The sequence below is a fragment of the Carcharodon carcharias genome, chromosome 1 (genome assembly GCF_017639515.1).
Source record: "Carcharodon carcharias isolate sCarCar2 chromosome 1, sCarCar2.pri, whole genome shotgun sequence".
NCBI lineage: Eukaryota > Metazoa > Chordata > Chondrichthyes > Lamniformes > Lamnidae > Carcharodon > Carcharodon carcharias.
The window spans coordinates 119,046,041-119,064,312 of NC_054467.1; the positions used below are offsets into that span (position 1 = coordinate 119,046,041).

The 18,272-nt window shown below is 44.1% G+C and overlaps 1 protein-coding gene across 3 annotated transcripts in view; it reads left to right on the top strand.

Annotated features, from left to right (window-relative positions):
- slit2 (slit homolog 2 (Drosophila)) overlaps window positions 1-18,272 on the top strand; it is a 489,173-nt gene that overhangs the window by 383,945 nt on the left and 86,956 nt on the right. For all 3 annotated transcript variants that reach the window (XM_041182754.1, XM_041182765.1, XM_041182773.1), the window contains 2 exons: window positions 9,314-9,457; window positions 12,250-12,416. In XM_041182754.1, coding sequence (XP_041038688.1) covers window positions 9,314-9,457; window positions 12,250-12,416 — 311 coding nt within the window. The remainder of the gene's footprint in view (window positions 1-9,313; window positions 9,458-12,249; window positions 12,417-18,272) is intronic.

Here is an 18,272-nt window from a genome sequence, read left to right on the forward strand (position 1 = left end):
GCAATACTTTATATTACTTTGCAAAAAGCTGACTGTTAACATTTTGTTCTTTGCTCGGAGAGGAACCATGGGCAAAATTTTCCGTTTGAAGTGCAGGGGAGTGGGCCCCGCATGTCGCACAGTGACCGGGCGAACATCCCAATGTCACCGCGCACCATCACGTTATTTCGCTGGGCAGGTGCGCGATGAAGTCCGACAGGCCCCCGCCATTAATTAACGGGCCACTTAAGGCCCTTTAGTCTTTAATTGACGCTGATTTTTCAGCGCCCATACAATCTTCGTGTCAACACACGGGCGCAACGGGCAGGCGGGTAAGAGACATTTCTATTAATCTCACCCATGGGCGTGGTAAGAGGGCTCAGTGGGGTCGTGAATCTGCTCTGTGAAATATTTATTGGAGAAAGTTTTTGAAACTTGCCTGTGTGATCTGCACTACCTCAAAACGCATCCCAGCAGCTTTATCTGGACTCTTAACCTTCAGGTCAGCACTCTGCAGTGAAGAATCTTTTCCAGGCCTGTAGCATTCAGGAAGCCTTCCCTAAGCCTGGGTATGGGATCTGATCTGTCCACTGGAGGCAGCTCTTCTAAGGAGGAAGGGAGGGCTAGAAGGAGTAGGAGGCCAAGAATGCACATTCAGCCTCCAGAGGAGCCACCTTTGGGAGGACAGACGCAGGCACCAGGGGCACAAGGCCACGAGGTAGTCCAAGGTGGAAGGGGCCATAGAAGACGCCACTATCCTGCTGTCAGTGTTTACAGGCAGTGAAGCAGCTACCTCAATATGACTGAGGTGCAGTGCCGAAGGAGGCTCCAATTGTCAAGGGGGACAGTGAACTTTATCTGTCAGATAATAGGCTCTGAAATCTCCCCCAACTGTGTGGGCAGACACCCTATGCCAGTAGGTCTGAAGGTCACAGCTGCCTTCAACTTCTATGCCTCTGGCTCCTTCCAGGGCTTGGTGGGTGATCATGGCAGTGTCTCCCAATCAGCTACACTTGTGTCAAGCAGGTTACAGACGCTCTGCTCAGGCATGCATTGACTTTAATCCACTTCCGTTGGGACCAGGCAAGCCAGATACAGCGAGCCAGTGGCTTCGCAGCCATCGCTGGCTTCCCCCACGTCCAGGGTGCAATAGACTGCACACAGTTGTTACCATCAAGGTGCCAGCAGGTGAGCCCGATGCCTTCGTCAACAGGAAGGGCTTCCACTCCATGAACGTGCAGATAGTGTGTGATCACAGGATGCTGATTCTACAAGTCTGTACATGGTACCCAGGCAGCTCCCACGATGCCTACATCCTCAGACATTCCTAGGTGCCGGCGCTCTTCAGTGCATCAGCCCGGCTGGATGGGTGGCTGCTGGGCTACATGGGCTATCCCCTCAGAAGGTGGATCATGCTGCCTCTCCGCCATCCAAGAACAGAAGCTGAACAGCAGTATAATAAGAGCCACGGCACCACAAGAGCTGTGGTGGAGAGAGCCTTTGGTCTTCTCAAGATGCGCTTCAGATACCTGGACTGCTCAGGGGGTGCACTCCAGTACCCCCCAGATCATGTCTCGGTATAGTGGTTGCATGCTGCGCTCTCCACAATCTTGCGCTGGAAAGGGGGGAACACAGTGGACGATGAAGACGTAGATGCAGTGGCTGCGGCTGCACACGCTGAGTCCAGCAGTGAGTCCGAGGGTGAGCACGTACAGGGAAATGCTGAGGCGGTAGACGCTGACCCGGGACTACTCTAAGGAGGCAGGGACACCCAGGATGTTTTAATCCAGCGAATCTTCAGCTAGCACACTACAGATGGATCATCAGGTCAAGCCTGGGCTGGCGCCTCGATACTCAACCAACTAAGTGCAAAATCTGCCAGGTCACCAGCAGTATTTAAGGGCCTTGTGCATAAAGATGAATGTCCAAAGAAACGCTCATGACACTTTTCTTAAACATACACATGCAAAAGAAACGAGGTAACCTCAGCCATGGTCACACATCTGGCATTTAATGTGTGAATCAGAAGCTCTCACAATTATTAAACAATAGTGTCAACAATCCAAAAGAAATCATAAGGAACTAATTTCGGGCCAACACAAAAGCATCAGTGACAAACCCGTGGTGTGCCTAATGTGCCTTATGTTTTTGTTTCCGGGTGCTACGTCTTGGTGCTGTCCCCTCACTGGGAGTGGCATCTGAGACAGCCTGCTGACTCTGCTGTCCTGTTGGCCTCGATGACCTTGGTGGTCGTCCTCTGGCCTGTGGAGCCTGTGCTGACCCCGCCTGGGAGGGAGCTTCCAGTTCCACAGCTGCCATCTCCCCAGTTGTCGCAGCCTCACCGGATGCTACGGTCACTGGGAGAGGGGTGGAAGAGCTGCCGCCGTCATCCGGAGCACCCTGAGAGGAGCCTACGGAGATTGCAGGCAGATGCTGCGCCGACATAAGGTCACCTCAGACCACCCTGTTCACTGCGGATGGGTGGGCACCAAGCTGGGAAGCTTGATGCCCAGATCATCTCCCACACTGGTACTGACCAGCTGAATGCAATGCCGATGTGAGGGCTTGCTGGTCAGAGTGCATCCCCAGGAAGCCCTGTTGGGTGTCCTGGAGGAGGCTTTCCATGGAGGACGCATGGCGCTCAGACATGAGGCTCATTGCTTTGGTGATCGTCCGCGTAGACTCCTCCACCACGAGGCCAAGCCAAGCATAGCCTCATGTATCTTCCCCAGATGCTCCCACACACCCGGCCGCATTTCCTGCCCCTGCTGCGTCACGGACAACTCCAGAGGCACATCATCAGGCACCGACTGAGCATGTGCCTGGTCCCCTGCAGTCCTCCGACTGCTGGCGCTATGGGCACTCTCTGTCTCTGCCAGCTCCTCCAGCGACTGTGAAGCACCCTCGCCTCTGTGCCCCGGGACGCTAGCTGATGTTCGAATTCCCACCACCAGTATCTGTGCTGTTGCTGCCTTGCAGAAATGGTGTGAAGCTGGTGAGACTACAGGCCCCTCAGGTGTGAGAAGGGCCCTCTGCTACTCCTCCTCCCAGCTCCCTGCTGGGTTAAATGCCCAATGCCAACATGATACTCACTCTGCCAGAGTGAAACAAATCGTTGAAGCGCTTACGGCTGGATCCAGGTGCACCACACCACATCGCGGGGGCTCACCACCTCCGCCACCTCCTCGAGGAGGGCAACAAGGCATTCATTAGACAAATGAGGGGTGCTTTGCCCCCCCCACACCCCTCCACCTCTGCTGGCATACCCTGCAGCCTGCCCTGCTCCTCTGCCCTTCCCTCCAGCCTGGCCTGCTCACCCGAGCCCCTCTGGAACTGGCCATTGTCAGCAGCCTACAGGAGGCTGCCAGACCTTCTTTTAAACAGGCTGCTGGGTCGACATTGTGCACGCCTGCTGCCGCCCACAAATTCCCGCTATCCACGGGAGTTGGCAAATATGCTGGGAGGGCCTTAATTGGCTCGCCTGCATAAAATGGCGGGGTGGACCCGATCACGGGTAGTGATCGGATCCAGTCCCACCCCCCACCGCCCCCACCCCCGCTCCCCCCAAACGGAAAATCCTGGCCCATGCATAATTTTCACCAAAGTGACATCAGATGCAAGTAACCGCATGTATTTTTGAGCAGTGCATTTTTGACAGGATTTATATAATTGAACGGAAACTAACGGGCAGAGGGGGTCCCGACTGCCAAAATTAAAACTGGCGGCATTGTCACCAATCTGATCACTAGGAGCCCCAACAGAATCAAGCACCTAATGGTAGCGGGAACCCGGTCTCTGTAGTTCCCAGCTCCACTGGGGACATTAGATCGCTGTACCATCTAGTGTGAACGCGAAAATCCTGTGCCCAATCAGAGGCAGCACTGGGAGCAGTGGCAACTACCAGGACTTCATTGAGGCCTATGCCATGGATCATTGACGAAGCCCTCGTAGAGAGGTAAATGGTGTGGAATAGAGATCCCAGGGAGGGAGACACCGGCAGTTGTGGGGAAGAGGTTCGATAGAAAGAGAGGGGTTGGCTTCCTGTGGTCCCCTTCCCAATGCTGGATCTGTTGATCAGGCATAGAGTGCTTGAGAATGAGGGACTTCCCTACTAGACTGCAGTCAAACCTTTCAGGGTTTGCTGTGCAGTTGGGCTGCATGGTGAGTACCCTGCCCGCCGTTGGTAGAATACCAGTGGCGTAAGGGTGAGGGCCTTAAGGTCCTTGAGTCTTTACATAAAGGCCCCAATTGGCCTCCGAGCAGGAAGGCCGTCCTCGACCCTTCTCATCGGAGCTTGATTCAGGGAAGTCTGGGACGCAGTGGGGTCTCCACCCGCACCTTCCCACCTGATTTACCAACCAGCCCCAACCCCCCAGCCCACCTCCAGGGGGAAAATAAATTTCCATCCATTAGGTGGGTTGTAAACAAATAAAAAAACAATTTCCATTTATACTGATAAGGATTCCCCTTTTACTAGATATATTTTAATTCTGAATTCAATGGACATTTACCAAATATACTATACAATTCATAAATTTCTGAATTGAGAACTTTATACCATCAAGCAGATGCCATGCTAAACTGGTATAGGGTGTAATTTGAAGAAGGGCTGTCATGATCCCAGCTGATGTTACTACTGGACAAGTCATATCCCTGGGTGGAACCTGGCTTGATAGATCCTAACTTTTATTTTTTGTTAAGGAACGTGGAGAGTGGCTTTTGAAATGAGTCACACATTCTGTTGGTGTACTTTTAATAAAAGAATAAAATGTTTATTAAGCAAGAAAAGATTAACTGTATTTCACTACTCCTTCAGCCACAACCATACTTTTATATATAGCTTCATCAGAATAACGCAAGTCACAAAATCTACTTTCTACTCTAATGTTCACAGTAAGTATATAGTCCATGTAAACCAATAGGTGACCTGTGCTTGGACACCCCACACTCCAATATAAAGTGAAAAGTGCCACCCAAAGCAGATGCTATGAATCTCTCATTAACTCCCCCCAGACGCTCATCACACTGTGAGCTAACTGGTCTCATGGAAACTGTCTTTCACGCAAGGGTTTCCAGTGTCCACTCTCGAAGAACTCGCCTTGGAATCATCTCCCACACAACGCTTTCTCTTGGATGTCTTTAACAAAGATCCACTTCCAGAGTTTTGATCTCTCCTTCCAATGTTCCTTTCCCCTGGGTTGCCACATGCATTCAAGCTTCGCCTTCTACGCGCACTCGCAGAGGCCAACAGAACACCACTGCTTCACAGTCCCGTAGTAAGGAGTCATCAACCCTTGGCTGTCTCCTTGCATCTTCTGGCCTCTTGCAAGCCTATTTTGCTTTAGGTTTGCTTCCTGCAGCTTTCTCTCTTTAATTCAGAGCCTTTCTCTCTGCTCCTTGCATACTGAACAGGAACTGCTTCCGATTCCTGTTCTTGTTCCTTGACTTAACTGTCTTGCCGGGATTCTCTTTTGTCCTCACTTTCTGGTTTCTGGGACTTTCTTCTGTTATTCTGGGAAATCTGCTCTCTGCAGTTCCCCCTCCTTTCCAGCTTCCTCATCCTGTGGTATCCACAGACCAACTGAACTCCAACTGCTTTTCTGTTTCTTTCTGTCAATTTCCCATTTCTTGGCAACTGCACAGCTTTTCTTGCTTTGTTTTAACTTCCCTAAACCACTAACCACAACACCCCCCCTCCTTTAAGCACAGCTCTCCACTTCAAAGGCCGTAAAACCTCATTAAAATGCAGGTACACAAACAAACTCACAGACTTTCAGGCTACATTATAAAGTGAAACCAAGTTTCCCCTTTCTTAACACAGACATAGGACAGAATTTTATGTCCTGTGGGCTGGCGTGCGCCCGACCTTAAGAGACGTGAAATAGCATGCAATATTTCGTTCGACAGGTACGCAAAGCAGTCGGAAGCGCACTGACAATTAAGTGGGTAATTAAGCCTATTAACGATGCAATCAACAGTGATTTTACGTGGCCTGTCCACAATTACAATTGGCGGATGGGCCATTCTCCCAGGCAGCATTCACATTTTTGCTTAAACCTCGATCCAGGGCAGAATGAAATTTCCGTGGGAAAATAAAATAAAAAGAAATATCTGGGGACTGGTACTTTGAGGTATGCTTTCAGGTGCTTGACTGTGCTTGTGCTCATGGACTTATTTTGCAACATTTTCGTCATGTCATTTAACCTGTAGAGGTATGCAGCTCCCTGGGGCAGCTGTCTGCCTTTAGGTAGCTCTCTCAATGTGTTCACCCACACCCTCAGTTATGTTGGCACCCGCCTTCTTTCCACCCCCACCCTGACAACGCTGAGCATTTCACCTCGCATTTCACGCTGGCTGGCTGTTAATTCACCAGCCAGCATAAAATTGCGGTTGGTGGTCCATTCCCTGTCTGCTCCTGGGCCTGCCCGTCACATGCGCCTGACCACCAGAAAATTCAGGCCATACGAAATACAAATTAAACTTAAACTTAAAACTATAGCTTATTCCTAACATCCACCAATACAAATATAACTTACTTAAAACTAACTCTAGCTCCTAACAGTGTCCAAACGTTAAATTCCCTTATCCCAAAGACAGAGTCCAAGATCCTCATTTCCAAGGATGCATGATTCTGGTGTTGCGTTAACATGACAGTTTTAGCATTTAGAATATGAGGGGCTGGCTCACATCATTGGTGTACAACCTGAGCTATGCAGAAGCACCAAATGCAAAAGTACCCATGATATATTTTGACATTCTGATTTTTTCCATATGTACATTTAGACCAAATAATGCATTCATAATGCTTAATAGTAAAATATTCATGTACACCATTTTAATGGGTGCAGTATATGTAAAAGATGAAAAAAAATCTATACATAAAAATGCTTCATATAATATTTAAATGATTTTCAATGAATGACTTGAAATGTGGTCATATCCAGTTTTGATCTGAGAAAGACTAATCAGAATATTTTCTTAGTGGCAAGAGATTAGGAGCTGTGGAAGGGCAAAAGAATTTTGGTGTCCATGTACTCAAAATCCCAAAAGACATTACATGAGTGCCATTACTAATCAATATTTCAAAGGGAGGAAGTTATGATTCAGTTGCACAGAGCTTTGATCAGACTCAAACTGGAGGACCTTATTCAGTTTTGGCCACCAGGCTTCAGGAAGGATATATTTGTTCTGGAAAGATAGTGCACTGATTCACCAGAGGACTTAAAAGGCTAAATTATGGGAAAATTTGATTTATGTTCTCTTGTGTTTAGAAGATTAAGAGGCTATCTAATCTAATTTTAAATGATTCAGGAATTAAATAGGGTAGGTGCGGAGAATCTAATTCTTCTGGTAGGGAGTCTAGAACAAGTGGATGTATTCTTAAATTAGAGCTAGGCCATTTCGAACTGAAATCAGGAAACACATTTTCAGACAAGGGGTAATGGAAATCTGGAGGTAATTCCCCTAAGAGCTGCAGGCACTGTGTCAATTGAAATTTGCAAGCCTGGTATTGAAGGTTTTTATCAGGTAATGGTATCAAGAGATATAGAGCAATGGCGCATAAATAAAATCGAGTTACAGATTAGCCATAATCTAAGAGAATGACGGAGCAAATTTGAGGGATTGAATGGCAGATTCTTATATTCCCATGTTCCATAGTTTGTAGGCAAACACAGCAGCTTATGTTGTACAGCAAGGTTCCACGCACAGGCATGTCTTTTTGTGCTGGAGCAATAGAAATTCAGTTGCTGGAGATTTAAACTGCACAGCTTTCTAAAAAGTCTGCGAGACAATTTCCAATTCTAACACAGCTTCTGCAAGGCCTTGAGGTGATGTGGGCTTCCCAACCCCAGGGCCCGTCACCCCTCCCCTGCCATGTGATCCAATGGCAAGCTTGTATCAGCCGCATTCATAAGCTTGTCACCACTTAACTGTATTCAGCCAACTTCCACGGACCCTTGCCAGTCCCTGATGACTTCCAGAGCTGCCGACCGCTGCCATGACCATAGGACTAAATCCAGCCCCTAATGTGGGAATTGCTGGCAAGACCAGCATTTATTGTGTTCTCTAATTTCCCTTGAGAAGGTAGTGCTGAGTCGCTGCCTTGAGCTGCTGCAATCCATGTGCTGAAGATGCTCCCGCAATGATGTTGGGTAGGGAGTTCCTGGATTTTGATACTATGACAGTGAAGGAACAGCAATACATGTCCACATCAGTGTGGCATGTGACTTAATGGGCAACTTGGAGGCAATGGAGTTCCCATGCACCTGATGCCCTTGTCCTTCTTGGTGGTAGATGTCATAGGTTTGGGAAGAGTTATCAGTTGGCAGATGACACTCACAAATTATACCCAAGCATAGGTCAGTGCTTTCAGGAGAAGAAGAGAGAAAACTGGGGGGGAAATAATCAGTAAAGAACTTCTTCTCTCACCAGTTCTGAACAAAGTTGCAGACTATGTCATGAAGGCAGCTAGCCATGGATAGTTTGTTGAACAACTTTTGCTTCTACTGTACCAGAGGATGAGTTTTTTGAAATGCCTAATCTGCAAAAATTAATACTGGATTCACAAATGTCACTGCCATTAATCTGTTAGCCTTCCAGCCATAAAAATACTTCAAGTAGAGTCCAGAGATAGCAAGCTAAGGGTTAGAGTGCATATAAAAAGCTTTGGGATCTGCATGCTGATGAAGGGCTGAATTTTCTCAGTGTGAGCTGAATGTTTGGCTTATTATTACTGCTGCAGAATAAGAAGGACTTAGTATTAAGGAGTTTATTTGCCACATGGAAGCATCACCCGCTTTGTCTTTCATAGAAATATAAAAGTATAGTTCTGAAGGTGCTGGGGTACTGCAATGCATCAAATGGGCCGTATGTGCTTTAGGACATGAATTAATTCGAAAGCACAGGCTGCTTTTTTTTATTCCACAGATAATGTCATGAAGGTACTTTGCTTTTATAATCGAGCACACTCAGCTGCTCCTGAATTTCTTTGATATTTATAAGATCCTGTGGTCCGTTCATTTCCATCTAAAGTAAAGCATATACAGTCTATGTGGCAATTTATCTTAGTACATTATCAGAAGTACTATTAGGGTGTTGGAGGCTCCTCCTGCCATTTACAAGTACGTTCAACATTTTGTAACCAATTTTGAATTTTCAAACCTTAAAGCAATGATTTTCTTTAAATAGTATTTACTTTTTGACTATGAAGACCTACAGTTTTAGACTCAATAACAGAGTTTGCCTCTGTGTGTCAAGGGGCTGGATTGTGGCTTGTTGGTTTCATAAAGCTACCTTTGACCTTATTGTAATAATTCTGTTTCCTATCCTGTAGGATGCTGAGGAGCAATAAGATTAGCTGTGTCAGCAATAACACGTTCACAGGCCTGAGTTCTGTTCGTCTGCTCTCACTCTACGACAATCAGATAACTACCATTTCTCCAGGAGCTTTTGACACTCTCCATTCTCTATCCACGCTGTAAGTTGTTAAGAGATATGATGAGAGACTGGGATTTCATTTTTAGTATTAATGACTTGTATTTCTTGCATGTAGGCCAGAGCATTTTAACCTGTAATCTAATTTCACACAATAAAACAAGCATTCTTTATGTTTATTCATGTATATAGATTTTCTGGCTGACGGTTGATTAGTTATCGAGGGCAATGGAACTTTCAGTAGGAAATTCATTTTTTGTAAGTGACATGTAATCAGTATAATCAGTGCAGCTGTCAGCTCCAAAGGGAAACCTATTTGCTTGTGCAAAAAAGTGATTGGGGCCTGGAACTGACATGTTAATGAAATGGCCCTTGTAAAGTAAAAATCCAATCTGAGAGTAAGTCACTGCAGCTTTCCCTTTTCATCTTCGGATTGAATTACCTTTTTATTAGTTCAGCTCAGTTTGACAATGTGGTAAAGCTCATTGACAATTTGAATTACAGCTAAATGAGCTGTAACCAATAATGCATTATGTTCTGAATTGGATGGCCTCTTGTAAACTGAAAACATGTCATAGAAGTACAAGAAATATTTGGGAGCAGAAAGTCCATTCAATTGCAGCAAACTTCACCTTAGCCACAGTTCCTGTGTGGCTCTAGTATTTGTATAATGGCTAGCACTCCGCTCAGCTCAAATCCAAATGTCACTTCCTTCATGACAGTCCCAAAGCTTTTCGCTCATGCCAAAATGTCTTATTATTGTCTTAATTGAAGTGAGGGAATGAAGAAATTTTCCATTTTGGGCAACTAGTACCAGCACTGAGCACCTCAAGATCAGATAAAGCACAACCAGATATGAAATGAACTTCCCTCAAAGCTGCTTCACCAGGAACCATAGGCCCAATCACAGAAAAACATTTCCCTTCAGCAGTTGGAGATCTTCTGTCTGTGACATGAGCAGCTTCCGAATAGCAATTTTGTATTGTATGAGCCTACACTCATTAGATGTTTGATTGATAATAGTCAATCTCATTTCTGAAAACTAAAAGAATAGAACAGGATATTTTCTAAATGGTGAGAAGCTAGAAACAGTGGAGGTTGGGAGCCAATATATATTGATCATTAAAGCATCAGAAAAAAATATCAAAAAGGCTAATAAAATGCTGGTTTTTATATCTAGAGAACTAGAATACAAGGGGGTTGAGGTTATGCTGCGGCAATGTAAAGCCATGGTTAAACCCCATCGGAAGTACTGTGAGCAGTCTGGGTGCTGCACCTTGTGAAGGATATTCCCTTGGAGGGAGTGCAGTGTAAATTTACCAGAATGATACCAAGACTTCAAGTGTTAAATTACCAAGAAGAGATTTCACAATGTGTGTTGTATTCTCTGGAATTTAGAAGGTCAAGGGGTGATTTAATTGAAGCTTCGGGGGTCAGATAGGATTGGTAGAGAGAAACCACTTCTGCTGGTTGGTGAGTCCAGGACAAAGGGCATAATCTAAAAATTAGAGTCAGACCTTTCAGGACTGAAGTTAGGAAATACTCCTACATACAATGGGTGGTGGAAGCTTGGCACTTTCTTTCACAAACAGCAATTGATACAAGATAAATTATTAATTTTAAATCTGAGATTGATAATATTTTGTTAACGAAAGGTATTAAGGAATACGGGGCAAAGATGGGTATATGGAGTTAGATCAAAGATCAGCTATGGTCTCACTGAATGACAGAACAGACTTAAGGAGCTAAATGGCCTACTCCTGATCCTTTCTTTATATGCTCCTACATGCTATAAAGCCTAAACCCATTAAAGTCTTCAGTACTGCTTTTTTATCTGGGAGACATTTCTAGCATCTCTCAGAGCCCAGGACATCAAAACAAAACTTGTCACCTGAATGGAAATACTTTACTCAGCTCTAAACTTCAATGTCCCTGTCAGTCCTTCAGACTTTCTTGTCATGTTCTATTTCATTGATATAAGTGCAATTCAGTGTCCTTCTGAATTTTCTGTCTTGTTTCTTCTAAACACTAAAAATAGCATCCAACATTCTCTTCCTCTACCACGTACCACCACAGTTTTTAAATCTTGATTCATTTTCTGTTTAACTGGCCCATTCTTTCCTGGACCATAATAAATAGAAATCCTACCCTCATTAATTTCCCTTCCTCCTGCAATCTGCACACTTCGAAAGCCAAGTTTGGTGTCATTTAATCACTGCTTCCTGATTGACCTGGGCTTTTCTTCAACTGTTTTCAACCTCAGAAGTCTATTTTGCACTGTGTGCTTTGGTCACATCCAAGGTTTTTTTTAAATGCAAAACAAATGGAAAAGTAGAGATCTCATCAATGGTGATGCTGTTGAGAGTAATGCTAGTAATTCCATTCATTGAGATCAACCCTGATACACACAGATTTCAATCTCAACTGCATTTATTCTAGACCTTGTGCCATAAACCATGATGTGTTTGGGCTGTGTCAAATTACAAGATGCCAACAATATGGAGGTACTGGAAAATAAGGAAAATTTTGAGAATTAAATAATTTTGGTCAACTCTAGTCCGATTACATTTATTGCCCTCATAGCCATTAACATTTGACTCCACATAGGGCAGTTTAACTAAATTATCAACAGTGTTTTACACCTTGTATAGTCGTTCAGATAAAATTTACTGCATATTTTTAGCTGTAACCTAAACGAGATTTCAGGCAAAGACTTGAGGTATCCAAAAGCCATATTTTAGCATAATATGTTTCTTATTATGTGTTAACTTATGATGAGTTACACTGAAACTGAGGTCATTTTCTCAATGATTAATCCTTTCCTGGTCTCTTCAGAAATCTGCTAGCCAATCCCTTTAACTGCAATTGCCATCTGGCCTGGTTGGGTGAATGGCTGAGAAAGAAACGCATAGTCACCGGAAACCCTCGCTGCCAGAAGCCCTATTTCTTGAAGGAAATCCCTATCCAGGACGTAGCAATCCAGGACTTCACATGTGATGATGGTAAGCCCTGCTCTTTTTCTATGACTATTTTTAGTCAACACAGATTTTACTGTATGGAAACTGGGAGATATTTGAGATATCAGTGTTGCTAGTAATGCAGGAAGTTCATCTCATGGCATTACGATTCAATGTAATTTGGATCTTGGACCTATAATCAAGATTTAATTTGAGGTGACAGCAGTACAGTGAGTTCATCTTTGATTCTTAAAATGTTGTGGTTATATTATACTGGAAGTTTATTTACTGAGAAACTAAACTTTCAGAATGCAACAGCTTTTTAAAGAACATTTTCTAATCTAAATGTATTGCACTTGACAACATATTGCATATGCCTCCCCTGTTTTTAGAAATACAGTTACATTTTGTAGCCTGCAAAATACAGCACTTAAATCATTTCAAGTGTGAAAGCTGATTCATTATGTGAATACAAAGAGTGCAACTGTTATAATTAATCATTGACCAGAATAAGGTTTCTCTCTGTATAAATACTGTATGTAAACAACACGAAAACATTTCACTGTGAATTGAGAGTTTTGTGTTTATGCGGGTAACTCGTTTGTTATGCATGATGTGTGTCTCATGTGGAGTGTGATGTCCATGCGGAGCTGTGTAACTGTTTATTCATGCCTGTGTTTCCTGTCACACGCTGCTCATGCATGTCGATGTGTGTATTTAGTGTTGTGATTTCCTGGAAAGCCTATCTTGGGCATCAACCTGCATTAATTCAGTGCTATGAATAAAACATTAGATGCAGTTTGTGACTGTGCTTTGACACTGTGCCATAGCCTTCCCTCCAGGATAACATGATAATGGTATTTACTCCAAGGGGCATGGAGAATCGATTTGTTGAAAATACATGCATGCAAAACACATCTGGAGTGTAGATGACTAATTCAAAGTGCAATTTTCCATCACCGGGCATCTGTTTTGTGGGAGTAATGCTGTGAGATGGGCAGAAACACATGGTTTCATACCGGGTGGCCAGAGACTTGAAGAATTTGGACCATCTGTTTCTTCCACTTTGACAGTAGTCACTGTTTATTTAGAAGTACTTTCGCTGTTTTTCCCTTTCTCCACACTGAAACCAACTGCAAATCTCACTCTTGAGTCTGGAGGCTTGCATTGCATCAGATAACATAAAGCATGATGCAAGCAGAGAGGTTCATCTGAGACAGATTGTACTCTTTTCCCCCATTCCTTCCTTTGATAGAGCAATCTTTGTTCTGTGCAGTATTCCACCTAACTGGCTTCTTAGAACTGGCAGAGCTTACCCGACCAGTGAGAAACAGCCAGACTGGCAGGGATCACTGGATCCATCTGACCACTCTTGGCTTCAACAGCAAATGCCACCTATTGCTCAAAGCAACTGAGCTGTCGAAATATATTATAAATCTTGCACATACTTAAATATCCTGAAGTGTAGCACTTCTTTTAACGCATTGCTGTTATGCTTTCAATTATGCTCAAAATCACTGTTTCCAGTCATATTTCTTCTAGTTAATTGGCTCCTTCTTCCCACATAACTCACTCTCAAGCAACTTCAATAGAGAATTAATGGAAAGGGGTGTAAAACTAGAATTCTACCTGATACTCTTAGTTTTCCAACAATAGGTTAGGTTAACCACGCCCCCCCCTCCCCCCACGGCCCCCAGCATGTCTCCAAGAACTATTTTCTTTCATTTCTACCTCTGTCTCACCCTCTGCTGCCATCCCATGGTCGCATTGCTCCAGTGCTGGCTTTCCCGTTTCTACCTTTTCTGGTGCACCCTACCGCTTGCATCCACTCCAAATCCCTGCCCTCAATCACCATCTTCCCATAGTTGCTCAGCTTCAGGGCAGCAAAACAAGAGGCGGAATCCACAAAATGCACAAACTTGTTTTCTGATGTGACTGGGGCTGATATAGAATGCACTGAAAATTACTCTGCTTTGTGACAGATGGCCCAGCACAGCCGTGTATATCTCATTCACTGTGTTTTGCTCCTGAATTCATTGAGTCAATTCTAAATCCATTTTGCCAACTTTTTGTTTATGTTAATAATGATATGACTGGCTAACCATTTAGGAAAAAAGAGTTGGCATTGTTTTGAGATCTCCTGTAGTTAACTCCCCCTCCTGACCAATGGAAGCCTCTGAGATACTATGGTTATTGCATCAGCATCGGCATAAGAAGTCCAGAAAAAAAAAATCATGGAATTGTGAGATGCAAGCAATGCTCCCTTAATGCAGTGTCCTTTTTTTTAATGTAAGTAACCTATATATGGAAGTAGTACAGATTATTATGGAGGTTTTGTGGTGCAGTGAGTAGCATCACTGGCTCTGAGCCAGAAGCTCCTGGTTCAAGCCCCACTGCAGGGACTTGACGGCCAAGAAAGATGTGTTCATCTCATAGCCAAACAGGTTGAGTATCAACCTACAAATTCTCCCAACACAGTCAATGGCAGGTGGTAAAAGTGGGAGAGGTTCAGCCATGTGATGAAAAGGACATTGGAGCTTCTACCATCACTGTCCATAGTTCCAGACTACAACATGCATGTAAAAGTTCATGTTGCCACAACAACTCGAACACCCTGAGTGAACTGCAACACACCTCAGATTATATGCTAGAGATGGAAAGAAGGAGAGCAAAATATTTAAAATCTATAACAAAAACAGAAAGTATTGAAAGGGCTCCTTCTTCCCACATAATTCACTCTCAAGCAACTTCAATGGAGAATTAATGGAAAGGAGTGTAAAACTAGAATTGAAACTGTCTACACTTGGCAGAGAGTCAGTAATCAGAGGACACAAATTTGAAATAATTAGCAGAAGATTCAAAGGGGAGTGAGTTTTTTTGACTCAGCAAGTTACTGTGTCATGGCATGCTCTGCCTGAAGGAGTGGTGGAATTATATTCAAGAGAATTGAATGTACACTTGAAAAGGAGAAAAAAACGCAGGGCAATCGAGAAAGTGCATGTGAATGGGGCTAATCTGATAGCTCTTTCAAAAACTCAGCACAGGTATGATGGGTCAAATGGCCCTCTTCAGTGTTATATGGTTGAAAACCTCGCAAATTCCATAAGGATGAAAGATAGTTTAACCAGGGATGATTTCTCAATTTTACACCTCCTAGTAGGGATTGATGCTTGCAGGAACCACAAGTTAGAAAATTACAGGTCCACACTGTTTGAATTTCCATCCCAGACGGCCTTAGAATGCTAAAATGACCTGATTGGAGAGTACATCCTTAATTTCATGTGTAGGCCATTTGTCAGAACTCTATTGTTTTGACTAAGAGCCTCAGCCTGAAGAATTAATCTATCTTTGATGCCTTAAGATGTTGATAGACCTGTTGTATATTTCCAGCATTCTATGGGCAGAATTTTCTGTTTGGCGAGCGGGGGGGCGTGGCCCACTCGCCGTCCCCATGTCACCCCGCGTCATTTAGATTTTCAGTTCAGTGCCAAACTGTCAAAGGCCTATTAAGGCCAATTAACATGATTAATGGACCTGCCCGTCCAACCTTAAGGTTGGCGGGAAGGCCAGGAGCCCAGGCGGGCTTCTGAAAAGACATGAAACCTGATCCACAGGTGGGATGAAGTTTCATGGGGGTATTAAAATTTTTATAATATGTTTAAATAAAATAAATTAACATGTCCCAGCTCATGTGACAGTAGCACATGAGTGGACATGTCAGTAATGTTTTTCCCCTTTATTGAAATTCTCAAACCTGAGCCGATCTCCCTGAGGCAGCACTTTGCCTCAGGGAGATGAGAGCGCTCTTTCGCATGCACGTGCAAAAGAGTGCAATCCCGGCTCAGGGAATTCCCCCCACCCGTACAGGGAGCCCATAGCACTTCCTGGTGGATGTCACGCTGGGCAGGCCTTAATTGGCCCGCCCACATAAAATGGCGGTGTGCCCCCTACTGGAGGCTCTGATTAGGAACCCGCCCGCTCCCGCACAATCGCCCCAACGGGGGGAAGATCCTGCCCTATGTTTCTGCCACATTTTGTACATGTTTGAAGTAACTTCCTGACTTTGCATTCCTGGCTGGAGGCCTAACCTGTTTATGATGCCCATAGGAAATTTGAGCATGCGTTGCCTTTGACTATGGTTCAAATTAAACTTTGAGCAATATCACATAAATCTTACATTCCTGTCTTGCGCCAGAGTTATTGCTTTGTGGAAACAAAAGTGTTTTTAAATGTTTTTGCATTCTAGTTGTCAGCTGCAACAGCAAGAGTTTCTCTTCTCAATGACAAATGTTTGAAAACACATTTTTTCTCCCTCCAAGAACAGTGGAGTTTCTGTCAGGAAACAGTTTTCAAGCTGTCAGTCCTTATGCTCTATTTGTATTACTTCCTAGTGCAGTTGGACCTGGGCCAATTCCAGTCTAATCTGCAGAGTGAATCTCGCAGACCTACGTTCAATGATGGACTGCAGAAATCATTGCAGGTGCAGCTGGAATACCTGTTCCAGGAAGTAAATACATTGAGAGCATTAGAACTGACAGCTTGAAAATCACTTCTTGACACAAATTGTAACTTCACTGGCAAAGGATGGATTTTCAAGCATCACTGGGGAAAAAAACTTTTGCTGTTCATATTGGGGACCATACTTCAAAATGTCATTGGTTTTCAATCCCCCTGTGCTTCAATGAATGTCAATGAAGTTGTTGTCAAGCTGATGAAGTGGAGGCTGGTGCTATACTGATTCTCACTTGCATGGTTCAGATTGTTTGCGATGGGAAGTGTATTTTTATCCAATTTTATGTGGTTAGCTCATCAGCAGAACCTCAACTGCAGTTTCAGGCTAGTTTTGGAAGCACACTTGGCATTAGATCTTGACGTTGTGCAACTGTAAGAAACAGGTGATGTGGCAAGTCAGCAGCCCACTTTACATTTCTCCCAATTTTACACTATCGCACAAAGTCAAGCTCTACCACTAGTGGTAAAAGTAGAAAATTCTGTGTGTAAGTAAAATTTAAAGCGATGGGGATCATTAAAGTGAGCATCACAATTGGATGGCAAAAATTCTGAAAGCCTTTGGAGAGGCTGAAAAGGTAATTAAAGCCATTGTCAGCCATTCAAGTCTGAAGGGTAAAGCAACTTAGAAAAGAGGCATACATCTAGAAAAGCAAAACTCAAGGTGCAGGCATGAGACGACTGCAAACAGTGATGGAACAGTATGACACTGAACTCTTTATATGAGGTTACTGAAATAGGAGGTGGGCTGCAAGAATTATTGTGAGGGGGTTGCCCTACCTATATGCTGGTCCATGGCACCATCCACATCTGTCTGTATTGCAGCATGCTTGTAAGTGGGACAGAATCAAGTTTCAGAATTTAACTGGATGTGTCAGCCTCGTTTAGTATGGTATCAGCAGGTAAATTTGCAACAGATAATAGAGTTCTGCACTTGCTTCATTGCTGACCTTGAGAATACAGTTCCCTGTAGCCATTGCTCAGTAGGCATGCCACAACCGACAGAAATGTATGGTAGTACCTTGGAAGATGTGCTTTATCATTAGGCTATCCTGGCAGTTCTTAATCCTTGAAATGATTCCTTCCATTGTCATGGAAAGCTAGGCATAATATGCTTAAGGCACTGCTGAGGAAGCAGCCAGCATTAAAATTGATTGTACAAAGTAGACATGTCCCCTACAAAAATAAGAGTGGTACCGTCAAATTTAGGCCCCACTGGTTGTCCAGAGGAATACAGGGGAAGATCAAACAGAAAAAGTAAGTGTACATTAGGCACAAAGAACTAAGCACTGCAGACAGCCTAGACAAATATAGGAAGTGCAGGGACGAAGTAAAAAAGGAAATTAGGAAATCAAAGAGAGGGCATGAAAAAAGATTAGCAAGTAAAGTTAA